Source organism: Molossus molossus, unplaced genomic scaffold, assembly GCF_014108415.1.
Source record: "Molossus molossus isolate mMolMol1 unplaced genomic scaffold, mMolMol1.p scaffold_m16_p_8, whole genome shotgun sequence".
Classification (NCBI taxonomy): Eukaryota; Metazoa; Chordata; class Mammalia; order Chiroptera; family Molossidae; genus Molossus; species Molossus molossus.
Genome location: NW_023425402.1, coordinates 55,388,383 through 55,415,449, shown reverse-complemented (window position 1 = coordinate 55,415,449; position 27,067 = coordinate 55,388,383). Strand labels below are relative to the sequence as shown.

The following is a 27,067-nucleotide window of genomic DNA, read 5'->3' as shown; positions in this document are numbered from 1 at the left end:
CAATAGTTTTCTTTAAAAAGTGGAAAATGAGAAGTTTCTAACAATCCCTCTCCCCATCAGTAAGCACCGTTAACAGATAAACAAGTATGAAATTCTATTCTTGGATTTGCACTAAAAGAATGATACTATATACACTGTTTTGCTCCTTGCTTTTCTCATTTAATGATATATCCTGTAGATACTTCTGTATCTGCACATACAAATCTACCCCATTCCATTTTCTGTATGTGACATACTAATTTAACTCATTTCTCATTGATTTATTTCCTGTTTTTTTTTTTTTCCCTATTGCAAGTAATACTACAATGTCATTCTGTGTGTGTGTGTGTGTGTGTGTGTGTGTGTGTGTATCTTGGCAAATTTTATAAATATATCTTAGGGTAAATTTCATAAATTTAAAAGCTTGATATAAACACAAAATTGTCTTTCAGAATGTTTATATAATTTACTACAGATAGTGTATAAAAGTAACTATTCGCATATCCTACTGGTACCAATACTTTAGCTTTTGTCATTCTGAAAAGCAGAAAAAGGAAAGAAAAAAAAAAAGACCAAAATATATAGCACTGTTTTGGTCTCCTTTTAAAAAAAATTTTTTTAATGCATAGACTTCTTTTTTAAAAGCTACAGAAATCTAACCTTTTGATAATGTTTCTTTCTTTCCTGTTGGTCTGTTTCTAGACTTTCTTGTGTTCTATTTATTTAATCATTATTTATCCTATACCATTAGCTCTCTGTGTCAAGTAAGTTTTGTTCTAAATTTTTTAAAGTTTATGTATTAGGATGCATTGGATTGTTTGGTTGCAAATAAGAATTTATCTTCATTGTTGACCCACAAATATCAGTACTATCGCTTCACAATATACTTTATTATCTGGTGGGACTAGTGCCTCCTCCATCACTTTTCCAGCATTTTCCTCAATTTTAGGTGAACTTTTTAATTAAAAAACAATTTTTTTTAAAGTTTGTATTTTAATTGGGACTTCACGGAATACACAGATTGCTTTAAAAAATTTGACCCCTTTATTATGTCTTCCTACTCAAAAGCATGGGGTAGCCTAGAGTACTTAAAGTCTATTAACTTTTAACATGGTAACTAAGAACAATCCCACTTACAACTGCATCAACACTAAAATACAATACCTAAGAATAAATTTAACCAAGGAGGTAAAGGACCTGTACTAAGAAAAAATTATAAGACACTGAAGAAAGAAATGGAGGATACAATTAATGGAAGCACACACTGTGATCCTGGATGGGAAGAATTAACATTATAAAAATGTCCATACTGCCCAAAGCAATCTATAGATTGAACGCAATTCCTATCAAAATACTAAAGAAACATTTCACAGAACTAGAAAACATAATCCAAAAATTTATATGGAACCACAAAAGACCACAAATAATAGAGATTTATCTGTTTAAATGATTGAAAAAAACCTATGAGTACCTGAGCTCAGCCACAGTAGGACCTTAAATATTTGTAAAATGAATTAAAAGTCTGTTGTTTTAACTATAGTATTAAAAGTTATTTCAGTATAATTTTTAAGCAGTTAGTGCAAAGAGGCATTAAAAGTTAAATATATTCCTGTATCAGAAGATAAATAATTTACTTTTTCCAGATGATTTGTAATTTAAATAACTCCCAGAAATTTCTGGCATCGTTCCAAACAAAAGCCACCAATATTAAAAAATGTATACTATGTGAAAACACTCTATGATGATTAATATTACATTTTAAGCAAATATCAGAATAGAAAAAGAATAATGAAAAGTTACTGAGACAATAACATTGACATAATGTGAAAAAAAACACTTGGATTTTGATTAAATAAAAGATAACAGGTTGCAGGCTTACAAGACAACATCCATTAATCATTACTCATATAGCATCTAGTGTCTGTCAAAATGTGCCATTATATCGGAGTATGCTAACATAAAGTACCATTTGATACCACAGTGAATGTAGGGCATGTGTTGGAAAGGACTCCCAAAACACGCTTTATCTGCCCTCAAACCCACTCTACTCATAATACAATTCTTTTCAACTATAAAAACATTATATCGTTTTATATATTTAAGTGTGTTTTTTTCCCCATGAAATAATTTGTATTACCTTTAAATAATTTGGATCACTTTAAAAAAAATGTTTCTCTTTTTACTCACTGTGAGATCATTCACCCTTTAGGTGGGGTACTTTGCTTTCACCATGGCTAACTAATGTCCTCCAGGACTGCTGAGTCTACCCCTAGGTTTCTTCTCCATGCCTTTATCATACAGATTGACCCCCTGCCTGTTTTGAAAGCTTTCCCTCTCTACTAGCTCCTTCCCTTCCGGCATATCCATATCACATGCTGAAATCTCTCCCAACCTGCATCCCAAGCGGGAACTTTCCCTCTCTGCTGCATCCTTCACCACACCCCTCACTTGTTTTTTCTCCCTCTAAAAGGTAAGTTAGGAGATATACCCATAATAACCAAATACACTCCATCTTTTCTGAGTGTGACCAAAGGGGTGGAGTCTTAGCATGCCAGTACTATTTGTTATTGGTGGACAGTCTGACCCATATTATAGCCCATAATTAGGGTATATTATTATTTTTTTAATTGATTTTTTTTAGAGAGAGAGGAAGTGGGACAGAGAGATAGAAATATTGATGAGAGAGAACATCGATTGGTCACCTCCTGCATGACCCCCACTGGGGATTGCGTGCCCTGACCGGGAATCGAACTGGCAACCTCTTGGTACATGGGTCGACACTCAACCACTGAGCCACAGCAGCTGGGCCATAATTAGGGTATATTAACAAAATTATTTTTCTGCTTCTACTTAGAGAGTAAGCACTTTCTGTCTCTGCTTCTTCCCCTCTCCTTGATGCCTTAACAAAATATGTAAGGTTTTCTCCTTCTCACTCCATGGTCATGGTTGCACTGAACTGATATGGTAAAGGATGATTAAAGACCTCTCCATGGCCCTGGCTGGTATGGCTCAGCAGCTAGATCATTGGCCCATGGACCAATGAGTTGCAGGTTCAATTCTGGTCAAGGGCACATACCTCAGTTGAGGTTCATCCCTGACCCTGGTCACGTCATGGGGGAAGCAACTAGTTGATGTGTCTCTCTCACATTGATGTTTCTCTCTCTCTCTCCCTCCCTCCTTCTCACGCTATCTGATGATAAAATGGAAAAATATCCTCGGGTGAGGATTAAAAAAAAAGACCTCTCCATGACCAAAATTAGTGGGCACTTGTAACTTACTCTCTGCAGCAATGTGGCTGACTACATCCTTTTAGTTTTCTATACTTCGGCTTCCTATCACTTTGCTTTTAAGACTATCTCATATTTGTCCTAAGGGCCTTTTCTGACTTGTCTTCCTCCATGAGATTCTTAGATGTTGGTATTCTCAGAATTCTATTCTCAGCCCTTTCTTCACACTTCACAGTTTCATTGTCAATTTCATCTACCATGGTGCCCCTCCCCTCTCTCGAGCAGACTCACTCACATGTAAAATCAGATTTTCCTCCTGAGTTTCAAATTCAAAGAGCAACTAACTGCCTACTGTCCCAACCAGACAAGTCTGCTTTGATGAATCACAGGCACCTCAAAATCCATATGCCCTTCCTACCTCACCCACTGTTTTATGATTAATGGCATGTCCATCGACTGAGTCATTTCAACCAGAAACTTAAAGTACCTCTGATGTTCTGTTTCATCTCCACATTTACTAGATATCTTTGATCTCTACCTTCTGCACCTCTAGAGTACTTCTACTCATCTCCATTCCAAAACTTCCAATAACCAGGGCTTCATCAATTCTTGCCCAAATTACCACAACAGCTTCCTAACTGGTGTTCCTGCTTCCCACCCCAATCTCCTTTTGCTCTGTTCTGCATTCACCAACAGGGTAGTCTAAGATAGAAATCTCATTTTATTATTCCCCTTTTAAAAATAAATAAAATAAAACCTTCAATGTGTCCTACTGACTACAGGAAAGGTTCACAATCTTGTTTATACCATGACACAGGGGAAATACAAAGTTTACATGATGCCAAACACTTGGGCAATTATTCTAACTGTGGGCCAAAGCAATGCAAAACTGCCTGCATATTACGGATAACTCTTAGAATATTAGCTAGTATTCCACACTTTCTCTCCCACTCAAACAAAGCCTATGAAGGCTAGAAAAGCACACAAGAGGCTGCCTGGTTGGGCTCAGCAGTTGGAGCACTGGCCCATGGACCAAAGGGTCACAGATTCGATTCCCATCAAAGGGGGCATGTACCTGGGTTGCAGGTTCAATCCTCGGCCCTGGTAGGCGTCACGTGGGAGGCAGCCAATTGATGTGTCTCTCTCAGATCATTTCTTTCTCTCTCCCTCCTTTCTTTCCTTCCACTCTCTCTTAAAAAAAAATCAATGGAAAAATATCAAGTAAGGATTAACAACAACAACAAAAAGAACGAACACAAGATAGTGAGTGTGAAATTATAACAGATTTAATCTTGGATCTGCACTCATTTCTTTTTTACCAAAAGTAAATTATTTATAAAGTCTGAAGTATGTATGACTCCCCCAACTAATTTTGTGTGTACTGGAGTAACATTCTGAGGCCCACTGCTGAAGGGATAAAACGCAAACCTCTTGGAAACCCACAGGATCCACTATGACACAGCACAGTAGGCTGGGCACTGCCAAGGCAAGGATGTCCCAGTCACTGCCTTCTGTGTGAACCGTGTCCTGCGGAGTTCTGCATGGAGGCAGCCTGAGCCTGTATCTAATTTCATCTCTCAGCTTCTGCTATCTAATCCTGTTCCTGCCATACTGAAATGCTGGAGTTCCCAAACAGGTCACACAGTTTCATTTCTTACCTTTGAACATTCTCTTCCCTCTCCCTGAACTTCCTCTCCCTTGCTCATTTAAATGCTATGTGTCACGCATTTTGTCAGGTCTGGATAAAATTCAATACACTAAATACACTTGCTGAATTTAAATGTCTGTTTCATAGTTTTAGGAAATGGGTAAGGATCAAAGAAGTTATTTAGTTTCTTCCAGATGAGCCGCTCCCACTGCTGCGAGGACAGATCCTCCTGGGAGCCCTGAGGAACAACACTGTCACTGTCCCACGCTCCTCTCTTCCCAACTCAACTCTTCCTTCATCTTTCCTCCTTTCTCCCGCTAAGGGCCAGACGGTCTTGTCCAATCTGTGAAGCTTCCTTTCCATAATACAAAACTTCACCTAGAAGGCCTGGGCTGGATCCTGGTCCCATGGCTTACTGACTGAATTACCTTGGATCCTTTTTATTGTTCCTGTTAATCCTCACCTGAGGATATTTTTCCTCTGATTTTCAGAGAGAGTGGGCAGGAGGGAGGGTGGGAGGGAGAGAGAAACATCCACGAGAGACACACACAATTGGTTGCCTCCCACACGATCCCAACAGGGCTTGGGATCGAACCAACAACCCTGGTACGTGACCTTGACCAAGAATCAAACCCTCAACCCTTCGGTCTGATCTACAAGCTGTTACTCTAACCTCTGGGCCAAACCAGCTAGGGCTCCTTGGATCCTTTAATCCATCTTTATGTGGTAACTTTAGCTACTTCACGGGATGTACCATAGCAGTTTAACTGTAAAATGTTATACAGGCATTATAGTTACTGTTAGGCATTCTAGAGGCTATCCCACTATTCCATGCAAGTTAAGCTAATTGCGTTATTACAATGAAACCTGAAATACCCAACAATTTGGAAGGAAGACAGTCTGAAATGGTTAAAATTTGAAGTTATAGATTTTTCTTTAAAATTTTGGCTTATATTATTTTTAACCACACAGAGCAGACCTCAGCAGGGGACATAAATGCCAGGCACTACCCCCACCCCCAGAGGGTGTGCTACTGGCATTTGATGCCCAGGAGCCAGGGATGCTAAACATACTGCAGAACCACCCCTGTGGAGACACACTGAAAACAATACTTTAGGTAAAGGCACTCTGTACCTGCCTAGACCAAAATAATAACGAGTTAGAAGAATACAGAATAGAGATGGCACAGAAAAATAAATGACAGAGAAACTGTGGGATATTAAACAGAATAAGCGTTCCTCTCACAATCTTAATCCCTTTATTTTTAATAGCAAATTATCTTTAACTTAACTGTGTAAGGTTAAGCACATATCACCCATATTTACATTGTATGATTATGAATTAAAGTGGAAAATAATTTATTATTGGTTTATGTTTATCAGTTATTGTTAATCAGTGATACACCAATTACTAAAGTCAATCGAAAACCACAGTGAAATTACTCAACATAATTTTGTCTAGTTTTTCCAAAATCAAAATATACAATACATCAGGTTATATACACCTTACCAATGCTTCTATTTCTCTGATATCTGGCAAAAATAAATATTAATACCTAAACTTTAAAAAATTATAATGTTATATCCAATGTTTATACTGAATATATCTGGCTTACCTCATAAGGTAGTTTGTCAAAATATCCATTATTTGGCCCTTCCCCGAGGGCAGTGCTGCTAAGCTTTTTGTTAAGATTGTCCATTCCACAACCATCCTTTTCTTCATAGTCATCTTCTTCTAGATCATTCATGTCAATAAGTGAAGTCTTGAGAGAAAGCAGTGGCTTGTCCTTCATACCATGTAATACAACTGCATCTAATTCAGTGTAATAATCCAGAAGAGAACTATTTACTTCCAGCCGTATAAGATTTGTGGGAAAATTTATCTGCTTAATACAAGGTTTAAACTGGCGAGCCTGGGAAGCATTCACCTTCGTGGGTCTCTCTGACCAAAGAATCTCCCATCTGCTAAAGAAAGAAACTTCCCTATAATACAGTTTAGAATGAGATTTACTGTTACCTTAAGGTTATGGTCCCATGCCCAACACGTTACAATGTGGAGCAAAGGCATTAAATACGGCAAAGAGAATCAAACACAAATATTGTTTCCAGAACATGAAAAAAACTTAAGAACTAAATGCCATAGATCTTATTACTTAAATATTTTTACTACTTAAATTACTTTTACAACTCCTTGGGATATCTTTTTTGGCAGATTTCACATTAAAAACTGTTATAGGTAGTTAGAGGTATATGAAGAACAGCATTCAGTTTTACAGAAAAAGCAAACGCAGAGTAAGAATAAAGCACACAGGATAAAGCTCTCCTGTGTACATGTCATCAACCAACTGTGACAACTAAACTGGTCACCCTGCCTCGCAAAGGTCTCCTTGTCCAGCTTTTCCATTTCTGTTACTAATGGCATACAAAATCAAACTTACATTATCTTTCATTGTTTTATCCACTCAGTTTTTTTTAAAGTTTTCATGAAATTGTCTCATATATGCTCTTCTTTTAAATCCCCATTATTGTCTTCTTTTAGTCATCCTTGTACCCTCAGTACTTAGCAAGTATATAACACATAACGGGTAAATAACATTTCCTCCTATTCCTCCGAAATAAATTCTTCCTTTGCAGCCAGATTAATCATTACTTTCCAGAAAATAAATTTCCACCTTTGTGTCTTTACTCATGTTGTCTGCTCCCAATGAAATGCCCAACCTACAGATTATCCCATCCTTCAAGCCCCAACTCATATTCCATCTCTTCATATAAGTCTTCTTATAAAACTATTTTCCAAGATTACTTAAAGAGTCCTCTTAACAGAGCATCATTCGATATATATATTTTCACATATGTCATATGTAACCATTTCTCTAATATTATTTCCTAATATTTCAGAGAAAATTAGAAATATACAACAAAATACTTCAATAAACACCTTTCCTCTATTTCTAATTTACTTTAGGTAGCAGAATTCTTTAACAAAAATTTTATGTCAAAGACTAAGAATATTTTTAAATCTCTCAATATATATAACAAACTGCCTTCAAAAAAAGCACATGCCAATGTTATATAAAAATGACCAAGGAAATCATTATTTATTTTTTATTTTTTTTAATTTTTTTCCTTTATTGATTTTAGAGAGAGGGGAAATGAGAGGGAGAGAGAGATAGAAACATCAATGAGAGAGAAGAACATCAATTGGCCGCCTCCTGCATGCCCCCACTGGGGATCAGGCCCACAACCTGGGCATGTGTCCTGACCAGGAATTGAACCAGGGACCTCCTGGTACACACAGGTCGATGCTCAACCACTGAGCCACACCGGCTGGACAGTATTTATTTTTAAAAATAATCTAATTCCATAGTGAACCATATCTCTGTATGATCTAATTTATAATTCACTGATTACTAATAACACTTAAAATGTTTTATACATTTATTAATCATATGAGGATTTTCCCCTCCGATATATTGCCAGTTCATTTCCCAGGCCCAATGACCTATTGAGATCTAAGTAAAAACTGATTATGGAAAGGTATTTAGGAAACTAAAATAGACAAAAGAATGTGAAACTCAGGAAAAAGCTGAGCCAAAACTATAGAAGTCATCAATATACAGGTATTCTGATGGTCTGCAGGCCGAGATGGGAGCAAGACAGGCAGATAGGACCAGTCTTGGGAGAATGGAGAAGGGAAGTATGGTAATTTCCACCTTTAAGAATAAAAGCATGCAGCAGAAGCTCAATGGGGATTTTAGTAAACATATCACCAATCATAACAGTAGGAACTTTTGCAGTTTCTGGAACCATTATAATCACCTCATATTTGCTAGTTTTGTTGATTTTCTATTGAAAATTAGGAATAAAACCAATCAAACCTAAAGAGCTTGTTGGTATCTGTATTCAGAGACAACATTCAAGTAGGAATAGAGACTGGTCTCACTCTATAACCAGTGTTGGGAGGGAAGGAAGAATTCTCAGGAATAGAGCTGGTGTGGCAGGTTTAAAGAGAAAAGGAAGGCAAGCTGGGCATCTTCTTCCTGTGACAAGGTAGAAAAGTAAACTTGGAATGCCAGTCTAAACCTAAGAGGTGCTCCTAGAGATTAACTGCAAAATTCTTGAGGGTTCTTAACAATAGAACTGATTTGAACACTCGAATGTAAATCTACGCAGTTAAATAGAGCTAGCCATATAGGTATAAGGGAACAAAGAAGTATTAAACATTTAAAATCATGTTGGTAGGAAAATGCATTCTCGATTCTGGACAGTGTATATGCAAGAATCGTGAGGTAAATGGTGGAATGCATGAGAAAATTCAAACTTCGGTTTTACTCATCTTTTCGTTGCTACTACAAAATGTATCAGATGAAGCTGAAGGAATGACTCATGTCCAAGAAACAAGGATCGCTCAGGACTCTGAAATAACTGCCTGCAGTGGTTCACAGTACATGTGGACTAAAATGGCCTAGTTTTAGGTTCAATTAGTTTTTATGAGGCTTAACAGAAACACTGAAAATGTAACACAGAAATCACCTCTACCAGGTCTTTGAAATAAATAAATACACAAACATGTTCTTCATGTATAGCTTGATTTGCAGTATAATGTATATTACATTATAAAATAACAAACATAAGCTTAAAGAAAAACTGATTAGAGCAGAAATATGCTATTTTAATAATGTATTAATCAAAATAGTCATGGGGATATAAAGTACAGCACAGAGAATATAGTCAATGATATTGTAATAACTATGTATGCTGCCAGGTGGTATTAGAAATACCAGGGGAACACTTTGTAAAGTATATGATTGTCTAACCACTATGCTGTACACCTAAAACTAATACAAAATAATACAGAATGTAAACTGTAATTGAGTAACAAAATTTTAATTAAAAAAATAATGTATTAGTCCACTCTACCTAGCAATATAGACAAGGTAAAATAATTGTTCTACTTTATGCTATCATATATTTTTTTTTTTTTTTTATCCTCACCCGAGGATATTTTTCCATTTTTTGTACAGATAGAGTGGGAGGGAGAGAGAAGGAGGAGAGAGAGAGAAACATCGACGTGAAGGGACACATCGAGTGGCTGCCACCCGCACGACCAACCAGGGCAGGGGACAAACTGCAACCGAAGTACGTGCCCTTAGCGGGAACCGAACCTGGGTCTCTCCGGACCGCAGGACTACGCTCTAACCGCTGAGCCAAACTGGCCAGGGCTATGCTATCATATTTACAACTTATTGTATATGTCTAACTAAATACAGGGTGGGGCAAAAGTGGGTTTAAAGTTCTGATGAAAACTGATAAATAATAATGCAGGAATAAACTCTGTTTTGCATACTCACATCTGTAAACCTACTTTTGCCCCACCCTGTACATAATGTTAATGCTATAAAGAGGCCAGATGCAAGAATGGTGCTAAAAAATCAATAACACATAGTTAAAAAAAATAAAATAAAAAAAAAAAAAAATAATAATAATAATAATATGTAGTACAGCCTGGCTGGTGTGGCTCTGTGGACTGAGCATCATCCAGTGAACTGAGAGGTCCTGGTTCGATTCCCGGTCAGGACATATGCCAGGCTTGCAGGCTTGATCCCCGGTAGGAGGCATACAGGAGGTGGCCAAATGATGTTCTCTCTCTCTCTCCCTTCCTCTCTGTCTAAAAAAATCAACAAAAACATATTTTTAAAAAATAACCATAATAGGCAGTATACTCCAGGAGTTCCCAAACAATAGTGTGTGATGGAAATTTTCATGGCTAAATGTAAAAATTAAGTAATATACTGATATATGTATGTGTGTGTGTATATATATATATATGTAAAATTGCCAACCATTCTTTTTTCGAGATTCTGATTGTGCTAGTTTCTCAGTACAAACTAAGGTTTTAATATGAGATGATAGTGATAACAAATGATGTTGGTATTTCATCTGTTTGCCTTTTTAATGTATGTTTATTTAGCTAAATAAATAATCTGACAACCCTGTATCAGTTCTCTAATTTTTATTATCATTACTATTATGTTTGCTAGTTTATCATAGCTGACTTTCCCTACCTGTGCTCCGCTTAGATGTACTGGTTGGTTCTTTGGACCCACCCCTCAGAACTGCTTGCTTCACCAAGAGCTTCCACCTGCAGCCTTCTTCAGAGAACTACCTAGGGGAGCCTCATCATTCAGAGTGTGGCTTGTGCCTGAAAGATTTCCATTCCCATAGCCCACAGCTGAAGACAGAAGGTGCAGTAGTGCAAGAGCCCATCTCTCAGCAACTTTGCTTCCAGGCAGACTGGGACTGCACACATGAAATTGCATCCTTGCCTGACTTCTTCCCTTCCCCGAAGCACTTTCCCCACTCCCACACTGGTCTCTCCAGGGGCACCTCCATAACAAATCATTTGCACAAGAATAGTCTTCTCAAGGTCTTGCTAGGGAAAAACTGGATCCAAGAGCTCTATGGACCACTACTCTAGATTTTAGGAATGGCACTCTCATGCTTGTGGTCCTTCAATCGTTTGTTTTCTATACTCTTGGACTTTCACTTCTTCAAACACCAAGATCCCAGCTCAAGATTTCACCTCTGCACGTGCTGTTCTCTCTCAACCTTTCCTATCCAAACTAAAGCCTTCTTCAATCCTCAAGTCTCAAAGTTACTTCCTCAGGGAAAACTCTGAGCCCATAAATTAGGCTCTTCCCTCCATTAACACACATTCCCTGCAGTCCCACAGTCCTTTTCCAGGCCAGCCTGTAAACTCGAAGAACACAGCCATGTTTGTCTGGCTCTCTGCTTTGTTCCCAGCGTGGTCTGGCAGAATAATCAGTGTTTCTGACTGTCCAAAGAAATTCTCCAAAATGTTAACAGTTACTAAATCTGGGCAGAAGAATCGTGAAGTGTTGTTGTTTTTTTCTTTTCTCCTATATATTTTCTTTTTTTGGTATTTCCTAACAAGCTTTTTAAACAATGAAACCTCGATTACTGTCAAAATCACTAAAAATTAAAAAGGCCCTTTTTCATTCTGCAATAATAAATGTTGGCTAAATTGCAATGGTATTTTTTACAGAATGAAGCTAAAAATTAGTTAAGCACATTAGAGATCACTGTAAATAAAGTTGTCACTTTTGTCACAATCATGCACTAGGAACCCCAGAGCACAACTTATATCAAAATCAGTTAAGCAGACATTAAGTTTTAGCTTGGAGGAAAGACATTATATGTTTCATAGATTTCATCCCCAAATTTGGTCAGTACTCTTAAGAAAAAAGTGGATAACTGTAGGAAAAAAAACAATGACCAAGTCCTATAAAGGAATTCTCATATAAGAAAGGATCCTGCCCAAAATGTTTCTTTTTCCTCTCAGAAAAAAATAAAAATTTGTATATTAAAAGATATCGGTTTCCTGTGTTTAAAAGAATTTGCTTCATGAATAATATTGTTCACAATGAATTATCAAGGTAGTTCTGAAAAGAACAAATAAAAAATATACCAGCCATCTCTGGAGCTGAGCTGTGCATCTGTTCCTGGTAGGCTGGGAGGGGTTCCTCAGAGCTGAGGGACAGGGACTTCAAAGCAGCAGCATGTCAGGTGGCAGCTGATCCCTGCCCCCACCACCCCCCTACTGGCAGCCGGGGTCCTACAGTTTAACAGATGCCAACAAACTGCTCTGGGGCTAGAATAAACTCGTAAGGGCAGGGATTTTTGTTTATTTTGTACATTGTTCTCTGTTGTATCCCTAATACCTAGAAGAATGCTTAGCACATGGTAGACACACAGATATTTAATGAATAAACTAATAAAGTGATATAAAGATCTAAAAAGTGATATCAACAAGTAATAGAAAAATGGGCAAGTAATATGATAAGATAGCTCAAGGAGGAGGAAATAGCAATGGCTCTTTAACATGAAAAGATATTCAACCACAGAGATAATAATTTTAACTTAAAATTAACCTGAGATAACATTTTTTATTTACAAAATTGACAAAATATTAAAATGTATTAACACACTCTGTAGGTGGGGCTTTGGCAAAGCATGTATGTATATACATTGCTAATGGAGAGAGAGTTGACACCATATATTAAAATTACAAATGCAGAGAGACCCTCGGCCCAGCAATCCTGAGAATTCATTGAACATGTGGGCACATGTTAAGTGACTCATGACAAGCTTATACATTGTTTTAATGTTTGTAACAGCAAAAGTATGGAAATAACTAAGTATTCATCAATCGGGGAGTGGTTAATGAGTTGGAGTACACATACATTGCATATTACTTGCAACTGTAGAAAAGAATGAGTAAGAGCTCTTTGTACTTGTATGAAAAGATCCAATATATACTACTAAATGAAACAAAAAAAGGTACAATATATATATAGTGTGCTTATTTTAGTGTATAAAGAAAATACATGTATTTGCTTACATTTGTATAAATAAACTCTGGAAAAATACAAAGGAAGTGGATAAAAGTGTGTTGTTGTTTTTTCAGGGAGGGGTGGAAGGGTCCTATGCATATGGAGAACAGAGTACATGCAAGACTATATTATGCTCTTTTAGATTATTTAAAGGTGAATATACTAGTCAAATAATTATATTTTAAAAACTCAGCAGGATGAACTACAAAAACAAGAGAGAGGCACTGCTATGCAAATTAATGATGTAAATAAACAGGCTTTTAGGGAGAATGCATGAATTACTTAGAGCAACATTTATTTTTAAAAACATATGCTTGTGACAAAAACATTCACCTAACATCAAAGCTAATCCTCTAAGGATCTCCTCAAAGTATTTAAAAGCAATAATATGATGCCTGTTTGAAAATATGTTAGAAATCATATTTCCTCCTAACTTCTCAGATCTGTCCATGTCCCAATTCATGCAAATCATGCTTTTCGTTGATAGTACATCCTGGGACACACAAATTTCACAGTCTATGAATATTATAGTGTGAGGTGCTATAGGTATGAAGCATGTATTAAATTTTCCTATATGTGATCCTTCTTTCCCTATCAGAAAACTAAGAAAAGTTTTTAAAAAATCAAATTTAAATTATGTAAGAGACTGCTTCTAATAAAAAAAAATTTTAAAAAAAGAGCTGCCCTGGCTGGTTTTGCTCAGTGGTCGAGTGTCGGCCTGAGGTCCAGAGAGACCCGGGTTCAGTTCCCGCTAAGGGCACATACCTTGGTTGCAGTCTGTCCCCGACCCTGGTTGGTCATGCGGGTGGCAGCCACTCAATGCGTCCCTTTCATGTCGATGTTTCTCTCTCTCTCTCTTTCTTCCTCCCACTTTACCTGAACAAAAAATGGAAAAATGTCTTCGGGTGAGGATTAAAAAAAAAGCCTTGTAATATTAAAACAACCGAAACCTTTCAGCCATATGACGTATCATCAGGAAATGAGTCTTACCTTACTTCAGCTGGTGGACTTGGGGAATAGGGATTTGCAGAACAAGCTAGAATTCTAATGACCGCTCCAGGATGATAGGTTTCCAAAACATGAACAGCTGTAGGATACACCTGTTGTTCAAAAGTAAGTTCCACATAGTCTTGACTTTGAAAATCAGGCGGCGTCCTCTTGAATGGCAAGGAAGCACTAGGACACTGATCCCACCATGTCCCGTAAGTTCGAAACACAGCTGTCTGAGTGAAGTCACCAGAACTTGGGAATACATTTGGTACACCGGCCAAATTCCACATGGTATAGGACATACTATTCTCACTTCCGTAGTGGGAACTAAAATCCACAACTTCTTTGGCATACTGGACCACCTCTGCATTCAGAGGGGAAGTCCGGCTATTTGATTCTATGGTTCTATGGCTGTTCGTCATTTCTCCTCTTGCAGCTGTCCTGGCTCGGCGCCGCAGGCAGAGATAATAAAACATGGTCAGAACTGTTAACATGGGGAAGACTGGTGACATCTAGATGTGAATTATGAAGCTTCAAAAGGTCAGGTGTCCTCCGTAAGACGCATAAACTCTTCTAAGGATGTGCTAAAAAATTGAATGGCTTGATAAAGTAAAATAATTTAAACAAGCAGAAAAATGCATGAAAATCAGGCACTAAACAGACTTTTACCCAATGTAATTTCCCAGAATGAAACTGAAAAGACAAAATTCACTGTAAATGTGAATCTATGATATAATCTATCTAATATATTTTAAATTTTAAATTTTTTTTTTTTTTTTTTCCACATCTTTATTGTTGGATGTAAAATGCATTACAGATGTTCCACATTTTTCCCCCATTGACCCCCTCCTCCCCACTCCCGCCCCCCTCCCACCTTTTCCCAAACTATTGTCCGTGTCCATTGGTTATGCATATAAGTTCTTTGGTTTATTTCTTCCCACCCCCCCAACCCCTTTCCCTTTGAGGTTTGTCAGTCTAGCAATGAATTTGTGCTTCTTAATCCCTTCACCTTTTTCATCCATTCCCCCAACCCCTTTCCCAACTGGCAACCAACAAAATGTTCTCTGTATCTATGAGAATGTTTCTGTTCTTCCTGTTCATTTTGTTTGTAGATTCCATTGTTGATAGATATGTATTCATTGCCATTTTGTTTGTTCATACATTTTATCTTTTTCTTTAAAAAGACCCTTCATCATTTCATATAATAACGGTTTGGTAGTGATGAACTCCTTTAACTTTTTCTTGTCTGGGAAAGTTTTTATATGTCCATCGATTCTAAATGACAGCTTTGCAGGATAGAGTAATTTTGGTTGTAGGTTCTTGGTTTTCATCACTCTGAATATTTCTTGCCACTCCCTTCTGGCCTGCAAAGTTTCTTTTGAGAAATCAGCTGACAGCCTAATGGGAACTCCCTTGTAGGTAACTAGCTGCCTTTCTCTTGCTGCTTTTAGGATTCCCTCTTTGTCTTGAACCTTTTGCATTTTGATGATGATGTGTCTTGGTGTGGGCCTCTTGGGGTTCATCTTGTTTGGAACTCTCTGTGCTTCCTGGACTTGTATGTCTGTTTCCTTCACCAAGTTAGGAAAGTTTTCTGCCATTATTGTTTCAAACAGGTTTTCGATTTCTTGTTCTCTCTCTTCTCCTTCCGGCACCCCCAAGATGCGAATGTTGGCACGCTTGAAGTTGTCCCAGAGGCTCCTTACACTATCCTCATTTTTTTGGATTCTTTTTTCTTTTTGCTGTTCTGGTTGGGCGTTTTTTGCTTCCTTATATTCCAAATCGATGGTTTGCTCCTTGGATTTACGTACTCTATTATTGAAGCTATGTAAATTATTCTTTATTTCAGTTAAAGCCTCCTTCGTTTCTAACTGTGCAGCGATCGTTTCTGACTGGTACTTTTTTATGCTCTTGAGGCCCTCACTGAGTTCATTGAGCATCCTTATAAGCAGTATTTTGAACTCAGCATCTGTTAGGTTGCTTATCTCCATTTCGCTTAGTTCTTTTCTTGGGGTTTTGTTCTGTTCTTTCATTTGGGACCTGTTTCTTTGTCTCCTCATTTTGGCTGCCTCTCTGTGTTTGTTTCTGTGTATTACTTAATGAGAGGTATGGGGCTCGCTGAGACCCGATGCTGCTTGTTTGAAAGAATTTAGGAAAAACCTGAAGCAGGATCCAAGACAGGCCAATCCTATGGTTAAGCAAGTAGCAACAGCTTGGGTGGGCTTGAAAGTTGTGTGGGGCGGGGTGGGGCGGGGCCTCAGGGAGTCAGCAGGGCGGGGCTACCAGTGTGAGCCAGGTTGCTGGAGTCCCAGATATGGCTTCTGTCTGCCGCTCCAGGGAAGGGCTCACCAAAGGAACAAAGGCCTCTTACAGCACGTTTGTCCCCGAGAAAGCCCCCTCTCCAGCCCTCGCTCCAGTGCCAAACAGCTCAGTTCTTTTCTGTATGTCTCTGGTGCCCCTCGAGCTGCCTCCCCTCCGAGCTTAGAGGGAGAGAGTCCGACCAGTCCGTGCGCGGGCCCTTTAGGGAGCTGCCTGTGGCTCCAGCCGCATCAGCTTCCCTGAGCCTCAGTTTCTGCTGGTTTTTCCAGCCAGAAGTTATGGGGACTTCTCTTCCTGGCACTGGAAACCTGAGCGGGGCACCTGGTGTGGGACGGGGACCCCTCAGTCCTCAGGAAGGACCTTCCCAGCCACGGGAGCCTCCTGATTTTTATCCGCCACACTTGGGTGTGGGACCAGCCCGTCGCGCCGCCGCGCCGCTGCCGCCACCCCTCGCGCCGCCGCCCCTCCTACCGGTCTGGATGTAGCTGCTTTTTTTTTTTTTTAATTACGTAGTTGTAGGACTTCCATTCAGCTTGATTTCAGGCGGTTTTGGATGATGGTTGTTCTGTAGTTTTGTTGTAACTTGGATGTGGTTGTGGCAGAACGCGATACTGCGTTTCCCTACGCCGCCATCTTGACCGGAAGTCTCTATCTAATATATTTTTAAGAAATCTAAATATTGAAATGTATAAAATTTTATGCTATATGAGAAGCAAAACTAGTATTATAAAGCAATGGAAGATGTTTGACCCAAAACCCCTATTTTATATAAAATGATAACTACACTTCAAGAAATACTTAGTCCTCAAACTTTAAAACTAGATTATATAAAATATATGGTGAGCCACAAAAATGCTGCTGCGAACCAAAAAAATCTTAGGCATTTTATAATTTCACTTTTTAACAAATGATTCCCTATTGTTAATTAGTATTCATGTCCAAACATGCTAAGTTCAGATTTCACATTATGGGAATATAGTTTTCTGGAGCTGACAGTTAATCCAGACCAACTAAATTAACTGCCTTACACATCACAGATCACCAGACAGTGTTTAATTTATAGCTCTTAGCATTATTTGTTAGGGCAGTCCATGGCTGGCTGGCATCTGGTTTGTTGCCAGCCACTCTTAGAAATCACTCACCCACAGATAGAAAGGTCACGGAATATGCATAAGTTGGCACTCTTCCATGGGGCCTGAAAACTGCATGCTGATTTCAGGTACAAATGTTGATATGTGACATTCTTTTACCTGTAAGATAAGTATTTTAGAAAATATTTCAATTTCCAACCTGGGAAGTCAACTATTCCAAAAGATTTATCATAGATAAATAGCTACTTATTAGACACAGAACTTACAAAATGAATAGGTCACACTTTTCTGAATTTATGGATAATTACAAATAATATATTTTGTAGATTTTATGAAAGAATGTATAAAAATACAATAATGAGCCCTTTCTAGATAGAGGCTGTAAACCCAGATCTACGAGTCAAACTATGCCGACAGAAATTTCCCCCCATCTTTTTTTTTAAATCTTTACTGTTGAAAGTATTACAGATGTCTCCCCGTTTCTCCCACTGACCCCTCCTCCCCACTCCCACCACCCTACTGCCTTCACCACACTATTGAGACCAAATGGTATTTTTAAAAATTTAGACTAATTTATAATTTTACAATCAAGGAGACCTCAGTTAGAAGAGGCCTGAGCTCTTTGGGTAGCTGCCATTGTTCTTAGGCAGCTCAGCGAGTTCACAACCCAGGCCTAACTGACCCCTCCACACACTGAGTAGTTAACCTCTTATCTACACAAACAAGGAAATCAAACATGCTTATTTTTGTATCTGTAAAGTCTCGAGGAACTTTTAACTTCTAAATAAAAGAAGGAGAATGTACCAACTTTTCTTTAGTAGAGCAATTTGCTAGCCTTTCAAAACTTTACACTAAGATTGTAAAACATTATAATTTATAAAACACATAAGTAGGCTTATTTTCTAGTACTTGCTGGTACCACCTTTGTATCAGATACATATCCTAGCTCCACAAGGACCCACATAGGACCAAGATTATTGAAGGAGGGAATCTAGTCAAAGTTCTTCATTTCTCAAAGCACTCAGTACACAGAAAGCACAAAATAGCTGACATGTTGACAGAAAGGTAATAAACAAACAAAAAATGTATGTAAGTCTAAAATAATTTAAAATTACCTAGCAGCATCCTTCTGTCTCTCAATCCCAGCCAGACCCAAACACAGTGAAATGCTTGACAAAATGTAACAAGTAAACAGTAAATAAACAGCTGAGTTTGAAACAAGTGAGGAAAATCCACAGATCTGAGAAACAAAGAGGAAGTCAAAGAGCAGAAAGCAGGATCTGAAGTTATATGACTCAATGAACCAGTTAAAGCCTTAATGAGTATGAGGAGACTTTCTACTTCCCAGGCAAAATTGTTATTTCAAGCCACTGGTCACATCTGGAAGTACTTTCATAAAACCAAAACTCAGGAAAGATCACCTGACCCATAAAACCAGGAATAGGAATACTTAGCTCACTGGCCAGGAAGCCCAAATGTGACATCAACTTAGGCAATGGGGAAAAGTCACCAGAGTAAAAACAAAACCCTAGTAGGCATATACCATGCACCGAGTATGAGCCTAAATTCATATTACCTTCATGGTTTAGAAGCCGTACTCCATCCCCAAATCAAAAAACTTAATTAGAAATAGTCCTGAACCAGTAATTCTTTAGGACCTGTTAGGGGCAGATGGGAAACGTCTTTGCAGGGATGCTTCCACACCACAGGACAGAGATTACACCCTTTCCAAAGATGCACCACAATAATAAAAACTTACAGACCACAAGAGAAAATGAACCATGATGAGGGACAGTCAGTAGGAAGACTTACTAAATGGAAGAACTTGTACCCCAAGAACAAGAAATAATAGAATAAGAACAAAACTTTTTCTGGAGTAACAAAGCATTTATTAAAATAAATAAGGTGTTTCTACAGCACATGTTCCCAGCTGATGTGTCATAAATCAACAAACCAGATTCTCTTTGGGACGTATAACACCAAGTGCAGAAGTACAGGTCATCTTATAAAGGTGAAAAAAAGTAATTATCTAGTATATCACTTGCTTATGCAAACATTTCACTTACCACAAGTATAAATCTGTCACGTAAAAAAAATTTTACAACTGCACAAATCTCAAATCTTTTAAACCAAAATTTCAAATGATACAGCTTTTTTTTTTTATCCTTACCCAAGGACATTTATCCGTTTTTGCTCAGACAGAGTGGGAGGGAAAGAGAGGAAGAGAGAGAGAGAAACATCGATGTGAAATGAACACATCAAGTGGCTGCCTCCCGCACAACCCCAACCCGGGCCGGGGCAAACCGCAACTGAGGTACATGCTCTTAGCGGGAACTGAACCCCAGTCTCTCTAGACCGCGGGCGGATGCTCTAACTGCTGAGCCAAACTGGCCAGGGCGATACAGCTGTTTCTTTCACCATATATATTTTATTTCAAAATAAGCCCCCAGGTAAATTAAGAGGGATAATTTTCAAAGAAGTTACTTGGTTTCTCTTTCTTAAAAGAAAAAAAAAAAAAACTATAAAAATGAAATTTAGGAAATAAACAACAATGTATAAGTATCCAACTCAATTAACTGATCAGCTAATTTGGATGACTGGATGTCTCATTCCTAGAAATCTTCAAGACAAGGATAGAATACCACCTGCCAATGTAGATGGATGGATTTGACTGTATAATCTTTAGACATCACTTGTCACTCCACAAGTCTATCCATTGCTTCAACCAAGCTCCTTTCACTCTCTTTATAAAACTGCATTTATCTGAAAGTAAAAGTTTTATAAAACCAAAGCAACATCTGCAAAATATCATCATTCATGTGAACATTCATATTCTTGGCAAAAAGATACAAATTGTTAATGTCAAATTCCATTTGACACAGAAGCCACAAACTTTACAATTGTTTCCTAGCTAGCTTTACCACTGTAGATTGTGGGATAATAGCAAAAGCAGCAACAGTGTCTTTTGCGCATATCATTTTGGGGCTGTTAAAGGTAAATAAAATTTTGCACTGAGGCAACATACATAAAAGTGAGTTATAAACTGTGAATGTAGGTATTGTATGTTCAAATATCTTCAGTGTAGAAGAGATATGTAAATAGATGTTTCATTTTTTTCCAATAATGAATAATAATCTTTAGAGTTAATTTTTTGTAAGATAAAGCTAAAAATGACCAAAAAATTTTTTGAAAAAGCAAATATATTCTTTTAACAGTAACACCATTCCAAAACAACCAATAAAATTAAATGTGTTTTTCAAATTAAACAAAGCATAGAAATAAAGAAAGTGTACAAACCCACTGTTACTAACATCCTTCATTGATTCTAAACTCTGTTCTATCAACTAAGATGACAAACAGAAGTGTTTTGGGGGTGGGGAAGAGCATATGGAAGAGAAAGAATGGCTCATTCTACTTTTCCCTGGGAATGAAGCTGAAAACGGTAATGGAGCCTTGGTCTCAGGACTCATGTGGACAGCAACGACCAATGCAAAAGTCCAAACTGTTCATGTACTGTTTGGACTTTTGCCAAGGCATGGAGGTGATTTGTGATAACCAATGCATATCTTAATTGGCAATAAATCAATGCAAAAGATACAATACCTCTATTTTGTAAGGTGACTGGGATTTAAATACAAACTTATTTTTCCCACCTGGTGCAAATAAATAAATATTAGTCTGGTAAACTAAATTTTTCCAAAAGGATGATTATAAAAATACACCTTTTAGGATACATTTTCTTTTCTAGTTCCTTCAAAATGCTTCTTTAAAGATTCTTGCTACATATAAAAATATCAGTTTCCATTTAACAAAGTCAGCATTAGAAAAAGGATAACCTTTATTTCATTAGTTGTTTAATCCAATCAGTTGCCTTCGATGATTACGAAGTGAGAAATTCTTGGCAACACAATGAAGTTTTATACTAGCATAATCAAGGAATACGAAACAACAGTCATTTTAACTTGTATCATGAGACTTTCATACTCCTTGGGAAACAACTTGCTTTATAGGACGTGCTTTTATTATAATGCTTTATTTTCAACTATGTCGTTCATATTATAAAATGCCTAACAAAGTTAAATAATATAATTACAGAGAAAGCAGTAACAGTGCAAAAGAGAAATTAAGAGGTCCAGACAAGGGAGAACATATGTTTACTACTGAGATTTGAAGTGAGATGGGGAGTCGATGAGGCGGAGAGAAGCAGGATGGCAGGACTGCAGAGAAGACGGCCTGTGCTTCGGGAGAGGAAAGGGGAGGACGGAAAAGGAATTTTCATGAAACAAACAAAAGGAGGCTATGGGAAGGAACATGAGCCAGGGCCATGCTAAGGCTAGGTTCATAGTGTGAAGGAACCTGGAAAACAAGTTTAAATCTCCAAAGAGGATTCTCGACTTAGAGTGAAAAGACACAGAAAAAGATAAAAAAGACAGGAAATGAAACAGTGTCATATACTGAAGGCAGTCATAACAAAATACTTGCAAAATATCCCCCTGAGGCATGTCAATGAAGTGAAGGGAAAGGAACATTTAGGCAGCTGGGCAGTTCAGCACCAAAAGGAAAGCAAGCATAACGTGGTACCCAATCAAGAAAAAGGCTAAACCTCACATACTATTTCTCTATCCCGCTGAAACTGATCAAGAGACACTATTTTGAGAAAAGGACTTCTCTGGTTGAGTCTAGAAATCAAGACATGGGAGACTGGAGGAAATGATCAGAAGAGTGGAATCATAGTTGAATTTGGTGCAGAGTTGACACTCCTAAACAGCCCTCTTTACGGGCCTGGCCCCTCTAGGTTTGTATGGCACTACATGCTCTTCTATGTCCTTCCATCTCCCAAACAACTGCTTCTCAGTCTCCTCTTGCGTCTTCTCCTTCCTCATTCCCAAATGTATAGAGGTGCCATTAAAGGAAGGCTGACTTTCTGATAAAATGATACACCAGAACTTTCCACCTACCGTGGCACCAGTCTTCTCCCACCACACTTGCTTTCACCCACCAGACTGCTCTTGTGCTTTGCCACCAAGGCTGGGCACCTCTGGAACGCCCTTGCACTTCCTCAGCTTGGCATCCTCTTACCATGCTTCAGCCAGGCTCAGACCTTATCTACCACCTTTTTCTTTGCTCTTGCATGTTGTGTATCATTCTCTGTATGCTAAAATAATTTTCTATCCCAACAGGCAATAGATTCCTCAAGCTCAGAGAATGTGTCTTAATTATAACTACACCGTAGGGCCTAGAATATGCCAATATATGCTCAATAAACATTTGTTCTATTTTTTGAAGATTGGCAGAGTAGATGGCAAAAGATAATTAAGATAAATACAGAAATAATAACAGTGACTCTTCAAAATAAGGCACATGTAGAACAAAAGAAAAGAAGCAAAAAAAGTTCCTTGATATGAAGAAAAAAGGGGGGGGGGAGAATGCATAATAAAAACAAAACACAACAGGTAAAAATGAAATGTATGACATTCTTTGAAGCCACCCAACAAGGAACAGTATACATATTGAAATTTTACTGTTCAAAGAGTAGGTTAAAAAAAAAATGTAGCAACTTTTCTTAGTATAAAAGTAGCTCCTGAATAAGTAAAAGACTCGACTTTGGCCACAAAGAAACTCTGATTGAAATGAAAGAGATGACTGAAGAGGTAAAAGAAAGCTATTTTCTCAAATACAATGTTTTGTTTTTTTTCTTTTAAACACTCCAAATCTGTGTTAAGACCATAAGGTGATTATGGGGAACAAGAAAAACTATGGATGAAAAAGAAATTCTTAAAAGAAAGGATAACCTAAGAACAAGAGAGAAGAGACTATTCAAGAAAGGCAATAATATAAGAGCAAGGGTAAAAAGACAGATTGATCTTGTTATTATATCCAAGGTACTATATTACAAAGTGACAGGAAGATCATGTTTCTAATTACACAGTAATGATAATATAAAACACCTTAGATACTAATGTCACTATGCTATATTATCTATATATTTACCTTTTCATCACTGTTTAATTACAGGTACAAATAAACCATCTGAACGGAAAGAACTACGCAATTAGGATAACCCTAAATCTCTGGCAGATATACAATTTATACTTAACTAAAACCTGGAATGTCTACTTTGCCCATTTAAAATTTTTTTTTATTATTATTGACTTATAAGAGTTCTTTATATATTTTAAATACAATCTATTCTTTCTTTTTTTTGTGTGTGTGTGTGGTATGTGCCCCTAGTGGGAACCGAACCTGAGACTCTCTGGTCTGCAGGCCGACGCTCAACCGCTGAGCCAAACTGGCCAGGGCTACAATCTTTATAAGATATATGTTTCACAAATATTTTCTTCCCGTCTGTACTTGCCTTTTTATGCATTTGATAATATTTTTAAAGAGAAAGGTTTAAATATCTATTAAATCCAACATACCCCTTTATTTTCTTTTATGGCATATTTTTGTATGTCCTAGCAAGCATTTTACTTAAGTAGGTAGTATCAAGCATAGTTTCAAAAGGGCAAACCATGAGACAGATAGTATTTAATATCTTATATCTGGGAACAGTTAATTACAGATTAATAAAAATTTAAGATTGTATTAAATTGGACGTTGCAAACACTTCTGGTGGGAATGCAAAATGATAAAGCTACTTTGGAAAAGTTTGTCAGTCTATTATCAAACCATACACTTACAAAACCATCCAGAGATTCCACTCCTATGTATTTATCTACCCCAATGTATTGAGAACCTATATTCAAACAAAAATCTGTACACAAATGTTTATAGCAGATTTATTCATAGCCACTTCAACTTGGAAACATCCATGATGTACTTCAACAGGCAAATGGATAAACAGTGGTGCAACCATACAATGAAATACTACTCAGTAATAATAAGGAATAAACATTGATTTAGGAAACAGAATAGATGAATCTTAAAATGTCTTTTGTAAGTGAAAAAAAAAACAGACCCAAAGGTTATTATTACTCAATTTCATTTATATGATACTCTGGAAAAGGCAAAGCTATAGGGAAGGCAAACAGATCCATGGTTTTCGGGAAGTCACACGGAAAGATCGGGTTGACTACAATAAAAACAAGGAGGGGGAGCGGGCACACAAAGGAATTCTTAGGTCAATGGAACACTTCTGTATGCTTTTGTCTTCCGTCTTTGCTTTGGACAAAAACAAGTCAAGTTAGAGATTGGGCACTCCGGTACTGGCTTGTTTATGGGCATCCTAGCTTATTAATCTTTTCTTAACCAGCAAACCCTGAAAGGTACGTATCTACTGGTTTCTGTGTCCAGCCCATTCATTATGCCCAGGGCAAAGCCTGATCACAGAGCCCCAACCACTCATCCTGCCTTAGGGAACTACCTGCCTGGAAAAGAGAAAAATGACTTTTACATCTTCAGAGAGATTCCTGACCAGGGTCACATCAGTCATTGTAAATCTGCATTGATAAATATGAGTAGAATATTAGTAGAATCTTAAAGACAGGGAAACAAGTTGGGCAATTAGTGCAAATGATCTCTAATAAAAGCTAAAGCAAAAGCAAAAAAAAATTTAAAAATAACCATTATCTTTAGTATGAATTAACAGGGTGTAGGAACCATAAATAAGAACAAGCTAATTTTCCTAAAAAATTGAAAAGTTCTTAGAAATTAAAGACATGATGACCAAACAAATTGAAAATTATAATGAAAAAAAAAAAAAAAAAGATAAGTGACCTAGAACACAGAGGCAAGAAACCAAATATCTATGGAAAATAAATTTAAGAAGAGATTACATCTGACAAAAATTCAAAAGAATGTTAGATCATATAATATTTTAGAAATTATAATGAATAAAAACTGACAAACTATTACTCATAAAGAAAACAACAACAAAGTAAAAATATTTCTGGAAATACAGTTATACTCTTCCCGTAACTCTTTTTAAAAACATTACTCAAGCCCTGGCCAGTTTGGCTCAGCAATTAGAGCATCAGCCCATGGACCAGAGTCCCACAGGTTTGATTCTGCCCTAAGGGCACATATCTTGTTTACAGTTCGTCCCCAGCCCCAGTTGGGGTTGTACGGGTGGCAACCAATTCGTGTCTCTCTGTCACATCGATCTCCCTCTCCCCCTCCCTCTTCCCCTCCCCTTTCTTCCCTCCTTATCTCCCTCCCACTCCATCTGAAGATAAAGGTAAAAATATCCTCCGTAAGGATAAAAAAGAAACAAACAAACAAAAATATTACTCAAGCCCTGGCCAGGCTGCTCAGTTGGTTGAAGTGTCATCCACCAAAATGGTTACAGATTCCATCCCTGGTCAGGGTGTATACAGGAGGCAACTTATTCATGTTTCTCTCTCACATCAATGTCCCTCTCTCTCCCCCTCTCCCTTCTTCTCTCTCTAAAATCAATTTTAAAAACATATCTTTGGGTGAGGATTTTTAAAAAATCACATTATTCAAAAATGTATTCTAGTCAACAAAGAAATTAAAATAATAATTTTTAAAAAGGGAAGACAAAATATAAAATGTAACCAGTAACCTTATAGGTAAATCTAAACCATTACAGATACAGTACTTGTAAAATTGAATGAGATGGTTAGAGAAAAACAGAAGATAAGTAATGTAAAAAGCAAATAAAATCAATAGAACCAAGAATGGGGGAAGGCAAGGAGTCAAGCTTTCACCTTAATAAATGGTGGTGTGAGAGTAACAGAAAGTCAATTATACACGGTTCTAGAATTTGCAAACTTGCAAGGGAGACAAAAAAGTAAATATAAATAAGTTAAATTTTCCTATTAAAAGATAAACCCTTTCAAACAAGGGATCTTTGTGACAGAACGGTTGTATATTTTGGCTATGGTGGTGGTCACAAGATCTACATAAAATTGCAGAGAACTAAATACACATATGTGCATATAAAAATGATGAAATCTGAGTATGGTCAATTTCCTAGGTATAATATGCTCTAGTTATTCAAGACGTTACCATAGGAGGAAACCAGATGAAGTGTACAAAGGATTTCTCTGTACCATTTCTTATAAATGCATGTGAATCTAGAATCATCTTTTTAAAAGATAGCTACAATGCAAATAAATAAAGAAATACTTTCAAATTGAGGAGTAAAGACTGAAAGGAGAACGACAGTCCAGCTGTATGATGTTTGAAGTATAAGAGAGGCAAGTAAAGCAAAATGATGTAGAAAGGCAGAAAATCAACATATGGGCAATAAAGATCTGTCTGGTATATACAAAACCGACACAGATGGCAACAGTAATATCAGACAATGTAGACTCCAAAGCAAAAATCATTAAACAGGGCAAAATCTATATTTTATATTTGTAAGACTAAAATTCACTAAGAACAAACAACTACATATAGTAATCTATAAGGATGAATTTGATCAAATTCATAGGCACTG

At 37.4% G+C, this 27,067-nt stretch overlaps 1 protein-coding gene across 4 annotated transcripts in view; it reads right to left on the bottom strand.

The window, feature by feature from the left end:
• Positions 1-27,067, bottom strand: part of FBXL4 (F-box and leucine rich repeat protein 4) — a 65,569-nt gene that overhangs the window by 34,261 nt on the left and 4,241 nt on the right. The window contains exons 2-4 of one of the 4 annotated variants that reach the window (XM_036248702.1): positions 17,716-17,823; positions 14,258-14,841; positions 6,470-6,815 (exon numbers count right to left, since the gene is read on the bottom strand). In XM_036248702.1, the coding sequence (XP_036104595.1) occupies positions 6,470-6,815; positions 14,258-14,769 (858 nt within the window). In that variant the 5' untranslated portion in view covers positions 14,770-14,841; positions 17,716-17,823. Of the gene's footprint in view, positions 1-6,469; positions 6,837-14,257; positions 14,842-17,715; positions 17,824-27,067 lie in introns of all 4 variants that reach the window. The other 3 variants (XM_036248703.1, XM_036248700.1, XM_036248701.1) reach the window with 3 other exon arrangements.